The sequence below is a fragment of the Ammodytes marinus genome (genome assembly GCF_949987685.1).
Source record: "Ammodytes marinus genome assembly, chromosome: 5".
In the NCBI taxonomy this organism is placed as follows: domain Eukaryota; kingdom Metazoa; phylum Chordata; class Actinopteri; order Uranoscopiformes; family Ammodytidae; genus Ammodytes; species Ammodytes marinus.
The window spans coordinates 23,082,637-23,105,811 of NC_137234.1; the positions used below are offsets into that span (position 1 = coordinate 23,082,637).

A 23,175-nucleotide genomic window follows, 5' to 3' on the forward strand; every position below is an offset into this window, starting at 1 on the left:
ATGGGAGCTTTTTTGGCAGTGACACTTTTAATTTAGCAGGGGATGGAGCTACAGTATGGACTTAGGTGAACCACTGTTGTATATGGCAAATTATTCATCTCACAACTGAAATGTTGAATAATAATGAAAATGCCTTTAGAATTGGGCTATTATTGATTTACAGTGTTGACGGTTTTGCGTTGTGTCACACATCACACCAGATATTACTCTGACACCGGTGTACTACCCACTGTTACAACCAACACATGCACTTTGGTGATTCAACTTTTCTGTGTCAAGTGTTGTGACCAGCCACATCTCTGCAGTTAGTGAAGCACTTGACTCTTTCTCCAATAAAACGTATTCCTACAGCTGTAGCCATTTCTCATTCTTCTAAAATATTATATACTCCCATCTAGAACTGAAAGAAAAAACTCCAGCTTGCCTTAGCTATTATTTTTTAATCCAGGATCCTTTTAGTGTCACAGGACCAAGGCAGGCTGTATAGCTCTGATGCCTCCATGGAAGTACAGTATCCAGTATCCATCTTTCCTCGTTTCAAATTGACTTTACTGAAACTTTGCTTTTTGTTTATAAGTTAACATTTTATTTTAAATAATAAAACCAGATATGTTTGCCCTTAACTTAAATTCGGACTCCCCAAACGCGTAATTCTGAAAATGAGTTAGGGGCATGGGCTCAGGTCTGCTCATGCAGAATGGGACAGCAGTTTCATTCATACTGGAAACAAGGTCTACGCCTGTCTTGCGGTAGTCAGTGTGTACTGTATGTGTGTGCGGCAGATCACAAACATGGATGCTGACAAGCAGCAACATGACAAGCAAGCTGTACTGATGGCGAAAGAAACCACCTCCCCTGTATGGGATATGTTGGATGCAAGTATGGATCAGAAAGACCGTAACAGAAAGAAGTACTGTGAAAAACCTGCAAAGTTAAGGTCGCTAGGTTGTAGCAACACGCCCAAATCTGTATCCACACCTGAGACAGCACAGAGAAAATATGATGAATGAGTTAAGGCCCAGGCGGCCAAACTGCTACTGTCTTTTCACTTTGGAGGAATGCATTTATTTTCAAGGGAATTTTTTTTGTTTGTTTGTTTTTTACACCGTTAAGTTATTGTGAAACAATATTAATTATTATATATATATTAATATTTTTGGCTGGACCGCAAAGGCCAGCACTACAGACGCGAATGTCGCTGAGTGATCGGGTTAGAGAGTGAGTAAGTAGGTGACTGGGAGACCAAATGCAGCGATAGGTCAAAAACCTCAGTACTCAGCCCTCATTGGTTGTTGCCCTTTCAAAATGAACACGCGACAGTCCTGCACATTCTGAATTATGCACAGTGATAGGCTGGTTGAAGCCATGGAATTACATTTGTCATGTCTAGCGAGCGATAAAAATGTGAGCAAGCTAATTATTTAATTTCACACACGCAGATATGAACTGCCACGATAGTGTTGCACAATCTAGGCTAAGCCTATAGTAAAAAGCTACCACAACATCCCACCGTTAAGAACAGGACTTAATTGATGCTTTAACAGTAATTATGGTACCGTATTACATTGAGTAAGGGCGCCATATAATAATACTTAAAGGTGAAGTAAGCGGTTTATTTATGTCAATATAAGTGTAAAATCGCTCTTTATTCATACAGTGATCACTTACATAATTAGCCTGGCTCCGCCCGCCTACCTACTTCTGCTCAATTTTCATTTCACTTCAGTAGTCAGTCTGGGTGTGCGGTGTATTCATGGGTTCCTGCTCAGGCAGATTTCTGACGGTCCAATCAGTGAACAGAGCGAGTGGCTGAGAACGATGACTTCGAAGTCTCGCTCCAGTTTCAGTTGAATGCTGCGTTCCTTTATACTCGGAAATCAGAAATTTCCGACTTGGTAGTTCCGAGTTCCGACCTGTCTGTGTTCCAGTGCATTTGCTCGGGAAAGTATAGACGCCTACAACCTTTCTCATCCAAATAACTAAACGTTAGGCTCTAGCAAGTTACCGTTGCCAGGTACGGTAGATCCATAGACTACAATATGTATGGGTCTTGAGTTTGGACTGGAAGATGGTGAGGGACTCAGAGTCACGGATATATTGGGGGAGGCTGTTCCAGAGCCTGGGAGCTGCCCTGGAGAAAGCTCTGTCGCCAAGGCTGCAGAGTTTTGATGTGTGGGTGGAGAAGAGACTGGCTGAGGAGGATCTGAGGGCCCGGGGGGGTTGATAGGGGGAGAGGAGGTCAGTGAGATATGGGGGGGCCAGATGGTGGAGGGCTTTGTAGGTGAGGACCAGGAGTTTGTAATCGATCCGGAATTAAATGGGGAGCCAGTGGTGCTTTTTGAGGACTGGGGTGATGTGGTTCCACGAGTTGGTGTGAGTGAGGAGACGGGCAGCTGCATTCTGGACACGTTGGAGTCTGTTGATGGAGGTGGTGCTGATGCCGGCGAGGAGTGAATTGCAATAGTCAAGGCGGGAGGAGATGAAGGCATGGATGAGTCTTTCAGCAGCGTGGGGTGTGAGGGAGGATCTAATCTTTGCAATATTACGGAGGTGATAGAAGGAGGTTTTGATGGTGTGGCGGATGTGGGGTTCAAGGGAGAGGGTGGGATCAAAAATTACGCCAAGATTGCAGGCCTGGGGGGTGCCATCGATAGTGAGTGTGGGGGGGAGGAGGGGTTGTGAGTTTGCTGAGGGTGGATTTGGAGCCAATTAGGAGGAGTTCAGTTTTGTTGCTGTTGAGTTATTTTTCATCCAGAGTGTTAGTGAAGACAGGCAGGATTCAATGTGGGAGATGGGGTGGTTGTGGGGGGATTTGGTACTCAGCTAAATTTGGGTGTCATCAGCATAACAGTGGAAGTCCATTGAGAAATGGCGAAGTAACTGACCAAGGGGGAGGAGGTAAATGATGAATAGGAGGGGGCAGAGTACAGAACCTTGGGGAACACCTTGTGTGACGGTGACTGTGGCAGATGTGTGGTTGTGGAGGGAGATGAAGTGAGATCTGTCGGAGAGATATGAATGAAGCCAGCTGAGTGCAGTACCTTCAATACCGAGGTCTGAGTCTGGTGAGCAGGATGGTGTGGTTTACAGTATCGAAGGCTGCACTCAGGTCAAGGAGGATGAGGAAGTTGAGGGAACCAGCGTCGGCAGAGGTGAGGAGGTCATTGAAGACTTTGAGGAGAGCAGTTTCTGTGCTGTGGAGGGGGCGGAAGCCAGATTGGAGGGATTCAAAGAGGTTATTGGCGTGGAGATGGGATTGGAGTTGTTTGGTGACTATGCGTTCAAGGGTTTTGGAGAGGAAGGGGAGGTTGGAGATTGGGCGGTAGTTACAGAGGGAGGCGGTCGAGACCAGGTTTCTTGAGGGTGGGGGTGACCGCAGCAGATTTGAATGCAGAAGGGACAATTCCATGGGACAGTGAGGAGTTAAAGAGTTTGGTGAGGTAGGGGCAGAGAAAGGGGAGGCAGGACTTGAGCAGGGGAGTGGGGAGGGGGTCAAGGGAGTAGGTAGTGGGTTTGGAGGAGCTTATAAGCTTGGAGAGTGCAGGAGAGGTAACCAGGTCGAAGTGGGAGAGACGGCAATGGGGAGGAGGGTTGGGAGGTCCAGCGAAATGGGTAGGGGAGAGGCCATTGAATGTGCAGGGGGTTCATGTACAGGGAAAAGTGAATGGTTGATGGTGGTGATTTTGTCAGCGAAAAACTGGAGGAATGAGTTGCATAGATCTGGGGTGGAGGTGGAGAGGGTGCTGGTCCGGGGTTTGAGGAGGTTGCTCACTGGAGAAGAGGGTTCTGGGGTTTTGGCAGGGGTCAGAGAAGATGGCGGAGAGGTAGGCAGACTTGGCAGCGGTGAGGGCGTCTTTGTAGGCAGTGAGGTGGAGTTTGTAGGCTTGGTGGTGGACTGTGAGTGAGGTTTTTTTGGAGAGTCGTTCGAGTTGGCAGCCAGTCTGTTTCAATTTGCGGAGTGCAGGTGTGAACCAGGGTGAAGAAGTATTAAAGGAGACAGTTTTGGTTTTTAGGGGGGCCAGGGTGTTGAGGGAGGAAGACAGGGTAGAATTAAGGTGGTTTGTAAGATCATCAGGTGAGCTGGGAGAAGACGACAGCCTCCACGCGGCCTCCCCTGCAAGTAATGAGATATGGTGCAAGACCAGCTCACGAAACTAATGTCGCCACCCAATCGTCACGCTGTCAGATCAGGGCGCAAGAGGCCGGGGGGACGCAAGCTCACGTCAGGGCGGGCAGCCATCCCGACCATCGAGCGCCAGGGCCTGGCAGTGCTCCAGCTAAATGTCGAGGGCCTCACCACCGCCAAACTGGACATCATACGCCACCTCGCCGACTCCCATGAAGTCGCGGCCGTCCTCCTTCAGGAGACGCACTGTGGAAAAGCAGACTTTCTCAGGTTGCCCGGGTTCCACCTCGCCGGCTCCATCCTCAGCAGGCAGCACGGGATGGCCACCTTTGTCAGGTCTGACCTCAGCTGGACAGCCACAGGCCAATCCCCTCCAGGCGCTAGTCTCGAGTGGATGTCCACGAGGATACAGACAACAACGGTTGTGAACGTGTACAAGCCCCCACCATCTGTACTGTCCACATCGGCCCTCCCAACTACCCCGGCACCCGCCATCTACGCCGGGGATTTTAACTGCCAGCACACCGACTGGGGATACTCCCACACAACACCGGATGGGGAGACGCTGAGCGAGTGGGCCTCCAATGCCAACGCCCATCTCCTGTTTGACCCCAAAGAGCCACCAAGCTTCTACTCCTCCAGATGGAACACCTTCACCAACCCAGACCTCGCCTTTGCTGTGTTCCACAGTAAGTACCCGATGCCAGAGAGAAGGGTCATTGACAGGTTCCCCCGATCACACCACCGACCGTCTGTCATCAGAATACCATCACTGGTGCAGCCGGTCGCAGGGAAGCCTGTCAAAAGATGGAATTTCCGGAAGGCCAACTGGCATGCTTTTTCTTTTGACACAGAGAGAAGATCTGTCACCCTCCCGGACCCAGACACTCCTAATGTGGATGCTGCATATGCAGCCTACTGTGAAGTGCTGACAGGGGCAGCGAAGAAAACCATACCACGAGGCTACAATGCAAACTACATCCCGGGTTGGAACGAGGAGTGCAACCACCTCCTGCGAGCCCACCAGCAGGCTAGCTCAAGAGCTGAAGTGGATGCGACAGCAACGGCACTGCTTGAGAAGCTGGACGCCACTCGCAGGGCTAGATGGACAGAGGTCGTCGAGTCGATTGACTTCACCCACTCCAGCCGTAAAGCGTGGCAGACCATAAACCAGCTCTCAGGAAGAAGTACACCGCCTCCCAAGTGCCCTGTGACAGCAAACGCCATCGCAGCCCAACTCCTGAAAAATGGCCGCTTCCCAGACGCAGACAAAGAGTTTGCCCGCTCAACATCCCACGAGGTATCCAGTCTCTCTAGGGCGGCCAGTGTCAATGCCAACCTGTCAGGAGATTTCACACCAGCTGAGCTCAAGGACGCTATGGCCAAACTCAAACAAGGCAAGGCACCAGGCTCTGACAACATTCACCCAGAGTTTGTGATCCACCAGAGCGAAATAACATCTGCCTGGCTGTGTGCATTCTTCTCTGCGTGCCTCCGGAGGTCCAAGCTCCCAAGGGCATGGCGACGGGCCGCTGTCATAGCCCTCTTGAAACCCAACAAACCTGCGGATGACCCCAAGTCCTACAGACCAATCTCGTTGCTGTGCGTCCCTTTTAAAATCCTGGAGAGGATGATACACAGCCGAATTGAGCCAGTAGTTGACTCACAGCTACCGAGGGAACAGGCTGGCTTCCGCCGGGGCAGGTCTACAGTGGACCAGGTAACCCTTCTCACACAAGATCTCGAGGACAGCTTCCAGGCCAAAACCAAAGCTGGGGTGGTATTACTGGACCTGACTGCTGCTTACGACACCGTCTGGCACCGCGGACTCCACCTGAAGCTGCTGAGAACAATCCCGGACCGTCATATGGTCAACTTCATCATGGAGATGCTGTCAAACCGCAGCTTCATTCTCCAGACCAGTGACGGCCAGCGTAGCAGGCTCAGGAGGCTGAGAAACGGGGTCCCACAAGGGTCTGTCCTCTCACCGATGCTCTTCAACATCTACATCTTTGACCTACCGGTGACGACATCTAGAAGGTATGGATACGCGGATGATCTAGCCATCATGCTACACCGGCCCACATGGAAGGCGGTTGAAGAGGGTCTTAATCAGGACATGGACGTCCTGGCTGCCTACCTTCGAAGCTGGCGACTGCAGCTCAGTAAGGGAAAGACTGTATCAGCAGCATTCCACCTCTGCAACAGGGAAGCAAGAAGGGAGCTGGAGATCTCAGTGGACAACAAACCCCTGGAGTTCCAGCAGGCCCCAAAGTACCTGGGCGTACGCCTGGACAGGACACTGTCCTACAAACAACACTTGGATGAAGTGAGGGCTAAAGTAACAGCAAGGGTCTCACTCATCCGGCGCCTAGCTGGTACAACCTGGGGGGCCTCGGCCAAGGTTCTACGTATCTCCACACAAGCCCTCGTATTCTCTGCAGCTGAGTACTGTGCCCCAACCTGGAGTAGAAGCCCACATGTCAAGAAGGTCGATACGGCCATCAACAATGCCCTCCGGATCATAAATGGCTGCCTGAAACCCACCCCCGTGTTCTACCTGCCAGTCCTAGCAGGAATAGCGCCAGCCGGCCTACGGCGAGAGGCCGCTACCCTCGCCCTGGCAAGGAAAGCCCAGGAACACAGCTGGCACCTCCTCCATGAAACCACCACCATGGCAACACCTCCAAGCAGACTCAAGTCCCGCCACCCATACAATCGGGCCGCACAAGAGATGCTTATTTCCATCCCGGAGGATCTGACAACCAAAGCCTGGCTGGCAGCGGCATGGAAGCAGGAGTGGGAGTCAGCAGGACAGACACGCCTACACCATTACATCCAGGATCCTGGAGGTGGCGTTGAGGGAGAAGATCTACCTCGCCGGCAATGGACCCTCCTGAACCGCCTTCGCACAGGGGTTGGCTGCTTCAAAGCGTCCATGAAAAAGTGGGGCCTAACAGACAGTGCAGCGTGTGAGTGCGGGGAGCCTGAGCAGACTGCCGACCACATCATCACCACCTGTCCCCGGCATAAACCACCTTCAGAGGAGGGCCTCTTCCAAGTGGGACCTGAGACGAGGGAGTGGCTACACGACACGAAGTTGGACATATGAAACGATACACGAAAGAAGAAGGTGAGCTGAGGGTTGAGTCCAGGGGGAGGGTGGAGGAGAGCAGGTCACAGAGATGGTGGGGATCAATGGATTTGAGGTTACGGAAGGTGATTTCTCTGAGGGGGTGGGGGCGGGGGGTGGGGTCGAGGATGGTGAACAGTATAAATTTGTGATCAGAGAGGGGAAAGGGGCATGGGAAGGGCTGTACAGTGCGACAGTTTTGATCGCATTTGCTACTGAAATTGATCACGTGCGATGATGAATACAATGCTGCTCGCACTAGTGCTAGCATCTAATACACTTCACCAACGGTAATAACCGGAAGGAGACGGCACGCAGTTAAGTTAGCGCGTGTGCAAACAGAACATTTCCTGTGCGCCTTCACATTAAAAGCCTGTTACTAGCCAAACGTGAGTTGACTTTTACTTTGAAGCCGGTAAGAACAGGAAGTTTGCGCTTCACAGCCCTGCAGTGCTCTAGCTAGAAAGGCAACTCATTCAGCTGCAGAGAAAAGTCAACAGTAGTCTATTTAAACAAAGTTTGAAATAACTGATAAGCCACTGAAGAACACCTCCCAACACATTCACAACAACCTATTTAACTTATCCTAAATTGTACCAATATGTATACTTATTTATTTAATAGGCTATATGTTTTAAAGTTTGGTTTTAATTAACAGAAGGACATTTACCAAAACATTTTATTATTATGAATATAATAATTATATGTGTATACAAAAAATATATATACATTTTATGAGGAGAAATAATTCTGAATCAGCAAAAGATTGCAATTGGCAGGTTAGATTATTTTGTCTAAATTGCAATCAGTGCACCCCTATTCATGTTTCTACAATTATTATTGCACACACTAGGATATGATATTAATTGAGAATTTCAAATGAGACCAAGATGACAGGCTAAAAGGTAATTAGAGCGAAATGCATGGGTTAAGGTTATGCAAGTTTTCGATCATACTTTGTGTGCTACCAAATTTATTTTTGTGCTACTGATTTTTTTTGCTTGCTAGCACCAGTGCTACCACCTAAAAAAATAAGCGTACAGCCCTGGGCATGGGTGGAGGTTGAGTACAGGGAGATTGATAGAGCAGACAAGGTCGAGGATGTGTCCTTTGTCATGAGTTGGGAAGGTGACATGTTGAGTGAGATCAAAATTGTCCAGTAAAGTGGTGAGTTCAGATGAGAGCTTGAAGGTGGGGGAGTCCATGTGGATATTAATGTCACCAAGTAACAGCAGGCGTGGAGAGAGGGTTGATGCTAATGTGATGAGCTCGGTGAAGTCGGAAAGGAAGGAGGGATTAGGTTTGGGTGGCCTGTAGATGAGGATAACTGTCGTGGAGGAGGAGGCTTTAAAAGCAATGAATTCAAAGGATGATACTGAGGGGAGGGTGAGTTCTCTGTACAAATAATTCTGTTTGTGGATGACGGCAAGGCCACCTCCACGGCGGGAGGGGCGGGGTTTGGCGATGTAGCTGAAACCAGGGGGAGATGCTTGGTTGAGGGAGAAAAAGTCATTGGGTCGTTGCCAGGTTTCAGTAAGTAGAAGGAGGTCCAGATTATTGTCGAGGATGAGTTCATGTATGGCGGGGGCTTTATTGTTGAGTGAGCGGGTGTTGAGGAGGGCAAAGTTGGCACAGCCAGAGGGTGATGGGATAAGGGCAGGCTGGAGAGGTCTGAGGTTAGCCAGGTTAGCTGTGCAGGGGGGCGGAGGGGAGGGGGGGGAAACTGGGTGGAGGGGTGGTGGTGGTTGAGTATATAGATGATTGGACATTTGGTGGTGCAGATGAGATGTTAAGTGAAGTGATGTGTGGGTGAGGAGAAAGGACAGCAGTGAAATCCAGTCCATGTTTTCTGTCCTGCCTGGTGAGCTGCTGCCTGACAGAAGCGGTGAATGGTCCAATAGCGGGTGAGTCCTAATGACGTGGCAGAGGTGCGACGGAGCTTGCAGGTAACCGGACGAATGGGATGGAGTTTCCGTGCTGGGTCAAAACAAACCCGCGGCGGGAGCCTCTGTGGATGTAGCGGCGGCGGCATAGGAGTCCAAGTTGTTGAATGACTGAGATGGATGATGGGATGAGGTGGTTGAAAAGTCCAAACAGCTGTTCAGGTGAATAGGTGATCATGATGAACCAGGGGAAGAGTCTGACTGAGGGGAGACCATGCGGAGTGAGGAGGATGGATGCGACCAGATGTGGCTGACGGAGCAGCGCCAGCGATCGTTAGCCGCCACTTGGTAGCTGAGCGAGGGCGACCCGCTAGCAGTCAGTAGCCAGTTGAGTACACAACGATCGGAGTGACCAGGATGCGGCTGATGTGGGTGGGACCAACGATGATGGTCAGCAGGCACCCGGAGATTACCCGACCGGCCAGTGTTGGAGGCCAGCGGCAGCAGGTGTGATGGCGTGTGTCAGGCCACCACACAGAGCAACATATGGGTGAATGTGTATGCGCCTACAATGGCGGAGCAGGTCAAAATCCTTCCCAATGTCTGTTTTGATGGTTTTTATCATGTTTTATCACACTTATGGATCTGAGATGATTCTAGATAACTTGCTGCTTGAAGACCGCAGTGCAATAATGTGGTGACGTAGGGACGAGCGAGGGCACTGCTAACTGCAGTAACTGACAGGAAGTTAGCAAAAATAACTATTCCGCTTACAGCACCTTTAAAGTTGCTCAGAGGAACCTTCAGTTTGTGTTAATTCTTGCACCCCCTTGGACAAAAGCAGTAGTGTTTTTATTATGCAGCTATAGTTCTTGGGTCAGCGTACCCAGGACAAAGGCATTAAGAAAAACTATATAACAATAGCATTCTTTGCACTGATTGTCTCGTTACAGTTTGCAGTTACATGTCACTTATGATCATCAGAGGAACAATTACACTGTTTCAGAAATATTTAAAAGTTCCTCGTGGCACCTTTGACACAAACCAGAACTTATTTTGAGACAACTTAACATGTTTCACCAACCTTATTTAAAAACATAGATTTTCATACTCTGCATTAGCATTTAAACTACATCTAGCCTACTTCACTACTACACAGTAGCCTAATATTAACAGCCATTTACACTGGGCTACCTTAACCAAATTGTAGTCCAACCATATACTAGGTATTCAACTAGTCTCGTTATTAAATGGAGATTTTTTTTTTTAACTATATTTTTTTCCTTAAAAAACAGGCAAGTAGACTGATGGAATTTTTTTTTTTTTATCATATCGCTATTGCAATAATGTCCACTATAATTGCAGTCTTACAATTTTACCCAAGTGTGAGGCTCTGTTGCCAACATGCCTAACACTTTTTCCCGGGGAAAACCTGACCTATATTTTTAGATCCAAAGTGCCTTCTGATTCAATTGTGCCCTGCACAGATTCAAGGTACCCAGTGCCTGAGGCAGCAAAGCAATCCCCAAACATCATTGAGCCTCCTCCATAGTGGGCATATGGTAGTTTTCTCTGAAGGCTTTATTTTTTCTTCTTTTGTGAATATAGGGTTGGCGTGATTCACTAAAAAGCTGAACATTTGTTTCATCTGTCCAAAGCACATTCTATCAAAAGGACTGTGGCTTGTCAACATGCATTTTAGTCCAGTCTGGCTTTTGGTGTATTTCTCTTAGAAGTGCAGTCAACCTGGGTCCTCTGATATGGAGCCCATTTTAATTCAGAAAGCGACAGATGGTGTGACGTTGTACTTAATTTGTTCAAAAGAACATCAGGCTTTTTGAAGATAGTCTTGTAACCTTTGTGTTGACCATGCTTGGCTATCACTTTTCATATCTCTCCAGACCACTCTCTGCTTTCCCTTCTTTTTTTGCCATGTTCAATGTGAAGCAGTGTAAACAGTGTCATTTTCTCATTTTACACTGGCTGCATGACTATAAGATTAAGGATACCTGGGATACTAATTAAACACACTAGTATCTTTAAGTTTCGCTAGGAATAAATGTGTACTCATCATTAAGTCTCTGGACTGTCAAAAGAAAGTAAAAGGAAAGGAAAGAAAAGAAAAACGCCCAGTGTACGTATTTTTTCAGAATCCAAGTTCATTCTTTCAAACATTTAGCTGATTCTCCCAGTGTGTCTGTTTTTATTTTTTACCTTGGAACATTTTGTGGTATTGTAACTCTCCTGTTAACACAGGGTGAAGACCAGGCTTTTTTAGTAGAATGCAGTATATATGCAGTTCTTCTCCTTCCTATATCTGCCCATCTTTATCCCTCCACTGCACACTCAGTCACTACTATCCATGCTAAAAGGAAGCAGGATTATAACCTCGTTTAGCACATTATTTTTAAATATTTTATATTATTTATTCTTTTTTTTCTCCCCCATTTAATTTTGACGATTTTTAGAAAAATTTGTTGGTTTGTAAGCGCTAAGGGAGCATGTTTAAATAAAACCTGTGAACCTTAACTTTTAAATGTATTTTATTTCATGTTTCTATGTGCTACACAGGCTTAGATATTAAGGTTTTGGTAGACTTTTCATACTATTTTATCAGAAAACCCTCAGGCATTAAGGACATGCATCCTAGATTGCCATAGTCATCAATGGGTTAACCTAGCATGGCCTTGCATTTACTCACATGGACTTAATGTTTCTTCAGGCAGCAAGCTGCTACCACGGAACTATCACTAGTGCTGAACGATCTGGGATAAAATGTCTTATAGCGATTTTTCTGAGAGATATCACGTTTGAGATTTGATTTGGGATAAAAAATAAAATAATTTAATCTTTAGTTTGGGAAATGGAGAATGAGAGGGCGAAAGAGACTTACCAAAAGCAAGATGCAGCTCTTGCCAAACACTGAAGCTATGTCCTTTGATATAGTAAGGCAATATTCTCTGTAGTGAATATGTGGTGACATATGCCGTTTGGAGGAAGCGACTCTTCAACTTAAAGTCATAATTTAAAAGTGTATTGGTGGGACTTAAGTGCAGTTCGATCGATTGTTGTGACGTAATTTTTCAGCTCTGACTCAAATTTGTTCATACTTAAACTGCACTTTTTTTTCTTAGGCCTATATGTTTCACGTGCTTGTTGTTAGTGGACGTATAAGCATTTGCCTAGTCCATTTCTGATAGATAAGTATGACTGGTAGACGATGGGTATGCCCCTCCTGATTGATGGGTAGAGTTTCACCAAGGATGACGGCATGCATTTCTAAAAACCATTGACATGACAGTTTACACCCTCTGTTAGATATCTTGAATCACAACCTTTGCAATTTGCTTATTGCGATTTTTTCGAAATCCTGATTTGGAATTAATGATTTGTTCAGCCCTATCTATAACCAAGCAATGTTGTTTAATGGCAACATTGTGCAACTCAAGCATCTCAGCTACCGGCTACCTGTGACAGGAAGCCCCATGGCAATATTGTTTTTTATTTAGTTGTTTGTAGGTTGTTTGTGTCAAGGATCTGCATGCCTGTGCTTTTCTGCTTTGACAAATGGTCTATTAGTTCTTGCCTCTGTTTTCCTTGGTGTATTTCCAATAGTTGGTTGCAATGCAGTTTGAAGGAACAGGGAAAAGGAGAGATTCATTCAAAGTCTTTATTTGAGATAAGACCCCTGGTTTTAATGGCACCAAGGAACCACAGCGAAACAGTGACCTGTCCATTAATTGTCTACTGTATGTGAACCACAGCAGCAAAAGAGATGGGACTACTACCATTCACTTCATCTAAGAGATCGTGTTCTGTTCAATTTGGAATGCATGCAGTCAATTTGCTGCACGGAAAGACTGTGTAACCTTTCAACCTCATTTGTGTTGTTCCATGATACTCTAATAATTAAGGCTGTACTAGTCCTTAATGTCCTTAAAATAATAAGACAATAGCTCTCCACTGAGCATCTTCTTCCCTGCACACATTTGATTCATTCCTTCTGCTGTTCTTCTCATTATTATTTTAACTCTTGGATTGAACAGTGGACAGCCTGTCCAGTTTGATGGTGCATGTTTGGCTAAAATTCATTAAATGTGAATCTTAAAAATATGTCTGACTACGGTTCGACATTTAATGCTAGATATTAGAAAACTGTCGACATATTTGTATAAAATACATAATTTGAAGTCCATTAGCCCAATCTACAGAACTCTTTCAACCTTTTAATTGACACTTCCTCCATACTGAGATTCAATTAGTTATGAAAGTGGATATGAAAGCCCAAATGCAGAGGACTGCTACCACACATGATAGAGATTGCCTGTGGCCATCAGTTAGTTATTTGTATTAGTTTATATAGTATAGGCCATATGTTATAACAAAAAAAGTAATGTTGATGGCATAAATCAGATGAAAATAAGAGACTGTGATTGGAGGACTCCTTGAACCACCACTGCTTAACTTGTGTAAGTCATTGCCTTTACATGTTAAAACAAATGGGTATAGTGATATTCCATGACTGTTCATTTGAGGGCTCATTGAATTTAGTTTGAGACACCACCAGGGCTGGACTGGCCATCGGGCGTACCGGGCAAATGCCCGGTGGGCCGGCAGGCATTTTGGGCCGGGCCGGGTCCATTTATAAAAAAATAAAAAAAAAATATATATATTTTTTTTTTAAATGGACCCTCGGCTGTGTGACTCGGCCCGGCCCGGCCAAGTCACACAGCCGAGGGCCGAGGGCCCTTCCCTCTCGGGAGTGCCATGGACATATAATTGTGCGTGCAGGCTGTCAACTTCAACTGAAAGTTAAATAAAACTTTGTCCCAGGCCATTACTCATTATGATTGGTTCTAGGCTGGGCCTGGCCCAATCACACACACAGCAGAGGGCCGCCCATTCAGAGGCTGCATTAAATTGTATTATCATGCATTCAACTTCTACTCCGTAATTATGAGCATCTGACGATGGTCAGTTACGTTCAGGGCCGTCGGACTGCGGACAGGCTTGGGGGGCCCAAAGCAGAGGGGGGCTGCACCCAAATAAATATATATATATATATATATATATATATATATATATATTTTTTTTTTTTTTTTTTTTTTTTTACTGGCTCAATATAGGCCCCTGATCTTTGAAGGCCCAGAAAAACGTTATTTAGGGAAAAAAAAGATTTCATGGGCCTTTCATTCGTCAGTACATTTATGTTATTTTTTAAATAACATTGTTCGGGGCTACGAAGATCAGGGGCCTATATTGGGCCATTAAAAAATACAAACAAAGGAAAAAAAATCCCGAAGCTGACTGGATTTTTTAAACATGTACATTTCTACTTTCTGCTTTTTGGTCATCTGTGTCTATACATTATTCCAGCAAATAATAGCCTACTAAATAGCTTACATAGGAAACAGTTGATTTATCCTTAGTTTTCTCTTCAAAGTGCACCAGATTGATGAATTTTACTTTAACATTTGAAAAAAAATCTCCCGGGGGAGCATTCCCCCGGACCCCTCTAGAAGGTCGAGGGTCCACGACACAGTCTCCCAAATTCCTGTGAGAAACACTGTGTGTGTGCATGGTTATTAAGAGTCATTAGACCAGGGGTTGTGTTCAAGTACGCGTAATGATTTGGTCATTCATCAATAGAAACATTGTGTTGTTATCTGGCTCAGAGAGTGACCAGTCACTCATACGTTTTGGACTATAGACAAACATAGCTTTTACATGTTTGTATTGTAAGACTGCCTCTCAGAGGGCCCATCAGGACTTCCTGTATAGGGGCCCAGAATTTGGAGCAACGCCCCTGCCTCCACATATCGTATAAATAATCATGGTGGGCTGCCATGGCCAAAAATGCCAGGGCCGATTTTTTGTCCCAGTCCAGCCCTGGACACCACTGACTTGTAGGGTAGCGTATATACACATTATGACTAATTTATTATAAATAAATTGACAATAGAATGACTGGACCAAATGTCCTCAACCTTTGAACCATGACACATGAAATAAATATCAAATATCAATGTGTTCTTTCCTTTATATACAAATATCAAAAATATACATTTTCTTCAAATTAAGTAATTACATTTTTTCAGAGGAAAATAAATACTTTATGTATGATATTTTACTTCCATGATGATTTTGCTCGCATCACCATTTATATCATGTTATCATGTTTATCAAGTTCTTTACAATCAGAAATAAAATACAATTCCTTTTGTTTCATTTATAATTAAACAGTATCATGGATATATACAGTAATATACACATGCATATCATACATATGGCCCTTTTGTATTTATACCCTTTTATTATCCATTTATTAATCTTTCTTTTTAGGAAAAATACATAAATGTATATATGGTATGTAAAATGGGTTACAACAACAAAGTGGCCATCTTTAATTATAGAAAAGCAACCAATTATTCCTGCATTACATTGATGATCCACCAGAGGGCAGTTAACATGGGTTCAGTTTTTGATACTATAGGATTTCTGGTAATAATTGATTTTGATCAAGCGGTCTCAATGATGTATTGTGTGTAGAAAGTACTGCAATGGCTTGAATCAGTGATAAAACAGTGGGATCCTCATTAAGGAGTGGACACTTAAACATTGTAATTAACTCCCAAAAGAAGAGGGTGCCTCTAGACCCACATTTATTTAATGTATTATTAATATTATGTAACAATTCCAATGCCAGGAGTGACAGATGGAGAGGTGCGATGATATGTCCTGGAAAAAGTGGCTCCTTTTAATATAGCAAACTAAAGCAAGAACAAAACCACCGCTGCCAAGCAGCTGAACGGACAGTTGACATTGTAACACTGAACACAGATAGCACTCGGAGACAACCTCTCACTACCTCTTAAGGTGAGACAATGAGCAGCACAGAGCACTGGGGTCTCAGGGCATATATAACCTCCTCACACCTGGGCTCAATCAGCCAATCAGTGCCACACACCTGATTGCAGTGAGGGAATCAGTCACCATTCTCACGGAGGCGAAAGATTCCGTGCACTCACGGTTCTATGAATCCTGGATGACTGCGAGGTGCGAGGGCTGCCGCCTCAACTCTGGTGAAGACCCTCGGGGAGACGGAAAGCCCGAAGGGAAGTACCCTGAACTGGAAATGCCGGTTCCGATAGGCAAACCTCAGGAACTGCCTGTGGTGTGACGCCACGGGCACATGGAAATAGGCATCCTTTATAGTCGTGAACCACTCCCCCCTGGCAACCACCCTCAGGGTGTCTGCCGAGGTGAGCATATGGAAGGGTAAAATTTTGAAAAACTTGTTGAGGCCCCTTAGGTCCAGAATGGGCCGGAATCCGCCGTCTTTCTTGGGTACCAGAAAGTACGCCGAGTAGAACCCCCCGGGTTGTAACTGAGGGTCCACTGGCTCGATTGCACCCTTGGCCAGGAGGGCGGATAGCTCCTGGGCCAGAGCTGAGGCCTTCGCCGGATCGCTGACAACTGTCATCTTGACCCGGCCAAAAGCCTGGGGCCGGCGTCGGAACTGTAATTCGTACCCCCGGGTTAAGGTGGAAACCACCCAGGGGTCTATAGTACAGGCAGCCCAGTAACTGAGCTGCTGCTGGGAAAAACAGCCGACGACCGGCCCCGTAGTCCTAGCGCCTGGCCCCCCGGCCCCTGTCAGCTCTGGAGGGATACCGGCGAGGCTCCGCGGCCTTAGGCTGCCTGGGTGGGTGGGGGCACGAAAGTTATCGGCGGGTTGCTGGGCAGGCCGCCAAGACCTACGGGGGTCCTCGGCTCTTGCTGGATAAGGCTACGAACGGCCCCGGGGGGCAGCCGGGGGGGCTCTATGCCTGCTAGGGGCGGACGCACTCCTGCGGAGACCCGACAGCTGCTGGTTGGTTTGCCTAGCTTGGGCAACCCGCTCCAGCGTCTCCAGGGCAGCTGCTCCAAACAGCTCCCCCGGCATCACTGGTATGGCTCTGAGGGCCTTCCTGCACGGCTCCGTCAGGGGCGACTGAGCCAACCAAACATGGCGGCGAGTCTGGACCAGGGTGGACATAACACGCCCCAATTCCCTAGACATGAGGGCAAAGGCCTGTAGGGACGCATCACTAAGGTCCTGCATAGCTGGCTCAACTGCAGCCTGTTGCAGCGAAGTCGAGAGTGCCAGCATTAGGAGGGAGAGGGAGTTGCTTATCCGACCCATACGCGCTGCTGCGTTGTAGGCTTTTGAAAGCAGGTCGTCTGTAACCCTGCACTGGGGCCGAGGACACTTATACAGTATGTTGCACATTCATTTCCCCTGCATTGCTTTAAGCTGACACAATTATGATTCAATGCTGAACAAAAGTTGTTTTCCTAGATCTTTTAAAATGATCCCTTTTTAAGTCCACCTTCTGAATGTGTACCAGATATTTTGAAATGTCTCCAGTTCAACTAAACGCCGAAGGATGCCGTTTTGATCAATTCGAATAAACACTTAACTTATTTTAAAACTTCCACTTCTGCTCGATTTCTGCGCAATTATATTTCTATTGTTTGAGTTCAGAAATTGTTTGACAACGCTGAGCACATGATCCTGTCTACAATAGGCTAAGACAGTAGACTAACCCAATGCTGTCAACAAGCTATTAATTATACAGGCATACACTAGCTGTGTGGGTACAGAAATACTTGATGTGCAGCAATGTTGTGCTGTTCAGCTTGGAAAAACAGAGATCCTGATTATTGGAATAGAACACCTCTACCATCAAATACAGCCACACCTATTTCCGCTCACCCTAACATTCTATCGGCCTTAGAGTGTCTAGGTGTTGTTTTGATAAATTATGGGGTACTAAACACAGCCATTTGTTCAGTCATTTATTTTTTTCTGTTTAAAGGCAGAGTGTTATCTCTAAGTAATACTATTATACCAGAATTGTTCTTGTTTTTATGTCTTTGACAGATGAACTGGTGTGTGCATCAGCATGTGGTTGTCTTGCATCTGAGTGTCAGGGACATACCGTGATGCACAGGATAGGGCTGAGGTTTTGAATTGATATTGCAAGCAAGTGGCATTGATTGGTTTATAACTTATGAGTTTTGTGCACTCACTCACTGACTTCACTCAAGCTCTCTCTTTTTGCTCTCTTTCTCTGCCTTCTGTTGCTCAGGCTCCGCAATGTGGCAACCAAAAGAAAGTGCCCTGCCTCTGCACAATAACCACAGTCCTTTACACTCTGGACACACTACTTGAAAATAGCATTGTAATTTATTTAAAGCATGATTTACGCAGTATCTAAGGTTCAGTAAACAGTTAACCACCAACCTCTATACCTCAATAATTCATGGAAGAAATCACTCGGGTGATTTCAGTGTAAGAATGACATATGCTGTTGATAATTAGAGCGCAGACGGTAATCAAAGGTGGATTATCTTTTTCATATTTTTCCCACGGGCATCCATACTGTGAACTGTGTAATGTATGACTGGAGACAGATATACTGCAGCTTTGGTTTAGTAGTTACATACTAGCCAGCCTACTTGTTCAGAGCATGAATAATGAACACTCACATGGAGACTCAAATTTATATTGCTGAAAAATGGATGTCAGAAGAGTGGTTCTTTAAGAGCTTTTGCTTATATTATGATTTTGTCTACTTCTGTATGGTACCTAGCACTAGCTTTCACAATGACCTTTTCTGAAAGGTAATGGAGAATGGTAAAAGGCTATACCTATGTGAATAGCTTATTATAATAAAATGCCTAGCTTCTCCTCCAGGCATGGAATTGGAAATTTAAGAAGTGCTTCTCTGATGAAAGAGTTGCAATTGTATATTGTGTACATTTTTCAGCACCAAGATGTTATATGTGTGAATCAGTGAAATATCACTCTTCAATCTCTTGTGCAATATTTGATATTTAGAAAAAATGACATGTGCTTAACCCTTTTTCTCCTATTTTCTTCTTGTCTCTGCAGAAATGTATGAAATTCAATGTGGATGCTCCTATCTGGCGTTCCAAACAGCAGATCCTGTGTACTCTCAACCAGAGCCTGAAGGATGTTCTCAACTATGGCCTGTTCCAGCCGGCTTACAACGGCAAGGCTGGCAAGTTTCTCGATGAGGAGAGACAGCTAAGGGAATACCCCTTCCCATCCATTGCCCCGGTACCTTACCTGGAGGTAGGTATGGGCCATGTGTATGTATGAGACTTTAATGAGTGTCGGTAGGAGAGTAGGAGATAAAATGTCACCACAATATCTCAGTATTTACCCTTTCATTCTCCAAATAATGATTATAGGGTTGGGGGAAGGATTCACTATTAATGTCTTTTTTGAGCCTGAGTCGATTCTAAGATGACACAACCAAACTGTATAAGGCTATATGCAGCCCCACTATGTTTTTAAATGAATCTTCAAGGCCCTCTGTAGTGTTGCCTCAGGTCATTTTCCTCAACAGATGTTGCTTTCCGTTGGTTGTTAATAATTTTATAAGGTTTTGTTAATGAAGTGTATCTGCTGTCATCTTTTTGAGGTGTGTTTATACAGGTACATACTACAGCATATGGGTGTGTGCCTCATGGTGCATGCAGTGTATGTGTTTTTCTGTCTTGATGTGTCAGTCAAACCTAGCAGCAATAATTCCACGCTCAATGACAGCATGTTGCTGGCAGCGGCTGCCATCTCTCTGAGATAATTGTTGTGCTTGTCGTTCATGATTTTTGATCTGAGAGAAATGCAGACGGATAATGAATGAAAGAAAGTGGTTGATAAAAGATGTTGGATGGTTTTCTGACTGAATGGCATAATGTTGGGTCAGTAGAACAGCACTGACATATGCCAATATTTTCAAGAATATTTTATTAAAACAACAGGTTAACTGTGGTCATGTTTATACCTACTTATTATCTGAACTGTCCTTTTTCACAATCCAGCTGAATAGTTGTGGTTTCCGATGCGTTAGCGTATACACCAGGGGTTTTCAAAGTGTGAGAGAGTGAGCCCCCCCTCAGAGAACAAATTTCAGCTGAGCCCCCCCCCACCCCAAAAAAAGTTCTAAATCCCTGTGTGTTTTGAAAGATCTTTTAATTATTTTACACATTTTAAACATATTTTTTAAACATCCTAAACATCTTTGTGCGTTTAAAACATTTTAACATTTTTATCTAAGTATGTTTTTGTTTTGCTTTTTTTAAATACATTTGAACATATTAAACCAGTGGTTTAATCCTGCTTCCTTTAAGCATGGATAGTAGTGACTGAGCGGAGTGAGAAAGACAGGCAGACAGACTTGCCCAAATATCTGAGTATTGTTAAATGTCCTTCACACACCCAGTGTTTTATAGCTAGTGCCTCCAATGTCCTGCTGGGGAAAATATTAGCCAGCGGAGAACCAGACCCTCCTAGGGGGGTCCGGGGGTATGCCCCCCCAGGAGATTTTTTTTTTACCTTTTTAAAGTGAAATGCATGAATCTGGTGCACTTTGAGAGGAAAATTAAGAGGCTAAATATGAGGAATTTTGTGTGAACAAATAATTTGGGTCGGATGAATTAGAAGCTATTGAAGAAAGACACATACATTTTCCATAAAAATATTAATTTAAAATAAAATATTATTTAACAAGACATATTTCTCTGTAATATAGTGAATGCATTTAAATGCAGTGAGAGGAACGAAGCAGAAGAACTCTTGTCCAGCAATCTTTATTTCCAAAGACAAGGCTGAAATAGGCTATAAACTATACACAGTGCATGGGAAACTGAAGGCATCCCCATTTCCAAATGTTTTTTAAATAAATTCAATACACACTGCTAGGATGTGAACCTCGGATTATCTCCCAGATGATCTGATTCAATTATTAGGCTATTAACTATCTAGACCAAAACATTGTATTCCTTTTTTTGTATGATAAAAAAGAAATGCCCACAGTTTGAAAACCACTGGTATACATTATAAAAATGTGTGTGTAGGAGTGTCTGCTCCTCTGTTGGAGCAGTGCGTGTTTGTGTTATTGATTGACCAGCAGTTATTTGCGCGGGCCTGTGGTGTGTAGAGATGATTGGCAGTTTGGGATTAGAAGCTCAAAAGCTCTGTTGTGGATTTACCCTGTTGGTGAACACCATACAACAGAGGTGAAACAGATGTGCCCACACATCAGCACATGAATGCTTGCAAGCAGGAAAACACACACACACACACACACACACACACACACACACACACACACACACACACACAATCTGCATCCTGTGGAAGATCCGAGGTTATGGTGTCAATAGAGATTGGACCATGCAGTGTTTCAAAATGTCTGGTAGTTTTCATGTTTAGAAGTGACTTAACTGTTTACATTATAAGCTGCAACTTTAAAAGCATACTTGCCTATAGTTCTCACATGTCATCACTTGGAGGAGTCTAAAAAGAGATGCAGCACTGTAACAGAATAGTGTTCATAATATATTTTGCACAAAATACTTTTTTACAGAAATTTGCCCATTGCAGGTTGTGCCTTCCAAGTTATCACTTCAGTGGATTTAATGTGCAGTGCAGCAGCCACCTCAATTAAGAACATTTATTGGATTTTTTAAAACAATTTTGCCAAATAAGGTTTATCATCTCCATCTGGCTGAAAATATACAAATATTCAGATTGATTTGACTAGTTGTGTATTTCATTATTAAAATATCTAGGATAGCCAGTGCATATCAGTGCTATTGTTGTGATATTTTGATCAGATAACATAATTTTTCTTTCATTGCTGTTCACCATGCATATGAAATAGGCCTAGCTGTTTCCACCATCAAATGTGGTATCTTGAAAATCTTTTCTTTTGTGTTTGTTCCTGACATTAGAAATAAGCCTCACATTGTTGGATTTCTACCTGAAGTAAATTGCTTGTCGTCATAAGACAACTCTATTACGATTGTCAAAAGTGAAAGGACAGTTAACTTAACTTTGTACGTTAATGCAGCTTGCTCCTTGTAGTGAACAAAACACTGCTCATGTGGCTCATTGGTTTGATTGATGTTGGGACTTTTAGCTCTGCCATGTGTATTGCTACAATCTCCTATTGCATATTGGATTGGTTTAATGTAATCAGTGCCTGATTAACAGAGTTCAATGTTTTTTCTCTCTATTTGCACTAAATGTTGGGAAAGAACACATTCTCTTTGTTAAATAAATCTCCCATTTTTTGATTTGTCAATTTGTATGTCATGTTTTACCTGCACATTTATTTAGTTTATTTATTTTTTATTTTTTGCAAGTTATATTCTAAACCAAAGCTTCAGGGTTTTGTACAGGGAGATTTTAGTTTAGTATTGTAAATGAGTCAGTATTTCAGTTTCTGTCTCTCTGCTCTTTTTCAATATGTTTCTGTTAGGACAAGCCAAAATTTAATTACAAAGGATGTTACAGACTGTAGCTTGCTCTGAAGAGCTGATACTGTGTGACCAATTGATTTGGAACGACTTTGTTAATTAACACTATTACAGATTTTGACAATCTGTAACTCAAATTTCTCGGTACATGTTTCAAATGGTAAATGGACTTGACTTATGGACTTGGGATGGACTCTATACACAGCCGGTACAACAGAATGTAATTTCCCCTAAGAGTGGATCACTTTTGATTGCTCTGACACAAAATGCAGTCAGTGACCAGTCTGACCACATCTTCCAAAATTCATGCTGTTTCCTTACCCAAACGTGTTTACCACCAACACCCTTGTGCTAATGCAAAAACAAATACAGTTACCATACATTTTCCTAATTTAACACAAAATTACTGTTTATAAGACTGCAATTTGTCATTCTGCTAAATCTACATCTAATTAAAAAAAGACACTGAAAACCATTGTCATTCCTTGATGAACTGTATGAAAGACTTGTACCAGGTGAAATAAAAAGTACAAGTGAAGTGGAATAAAACTTATTTTTTTCAAAGTTTTTTCTAATATTCTATGGTGCGACTTTTCATCACTCTCTTTAGGGTGGTTTACAGTCCACGTTCTCTTTCCACTGTACTCTTTTTTTCAGTGAGGAATTTTTTTCCTAATGGAGGTGGAACATTTATG

General features: G+C 44.3%; 1 protein-coding gene across 1 annotated transcript in view; it reads left to right on the forward strand.

The window, feature by feature from the left end:
- shank3a (SH3 and multiple ankyrin repeat domains 3a) overlaps positions 1-23,175 on the forward strand; it is a gene marked incomplete at both ends in the record, with an annotated part of 140,380 nt that overhangs the window by 18,427 nt on the left and 98,778 nt on the right. The window contains one exon of the mRNA XM_080027789.1: positions 19,083-19,286. Coding sequence (XP_079883915.1) covers positions 19,083-19,286 — 204 coding nt within the window. The remainder of the gene's footprint in view (positions 1-19,082; positions 19,287-23,175) is intronic.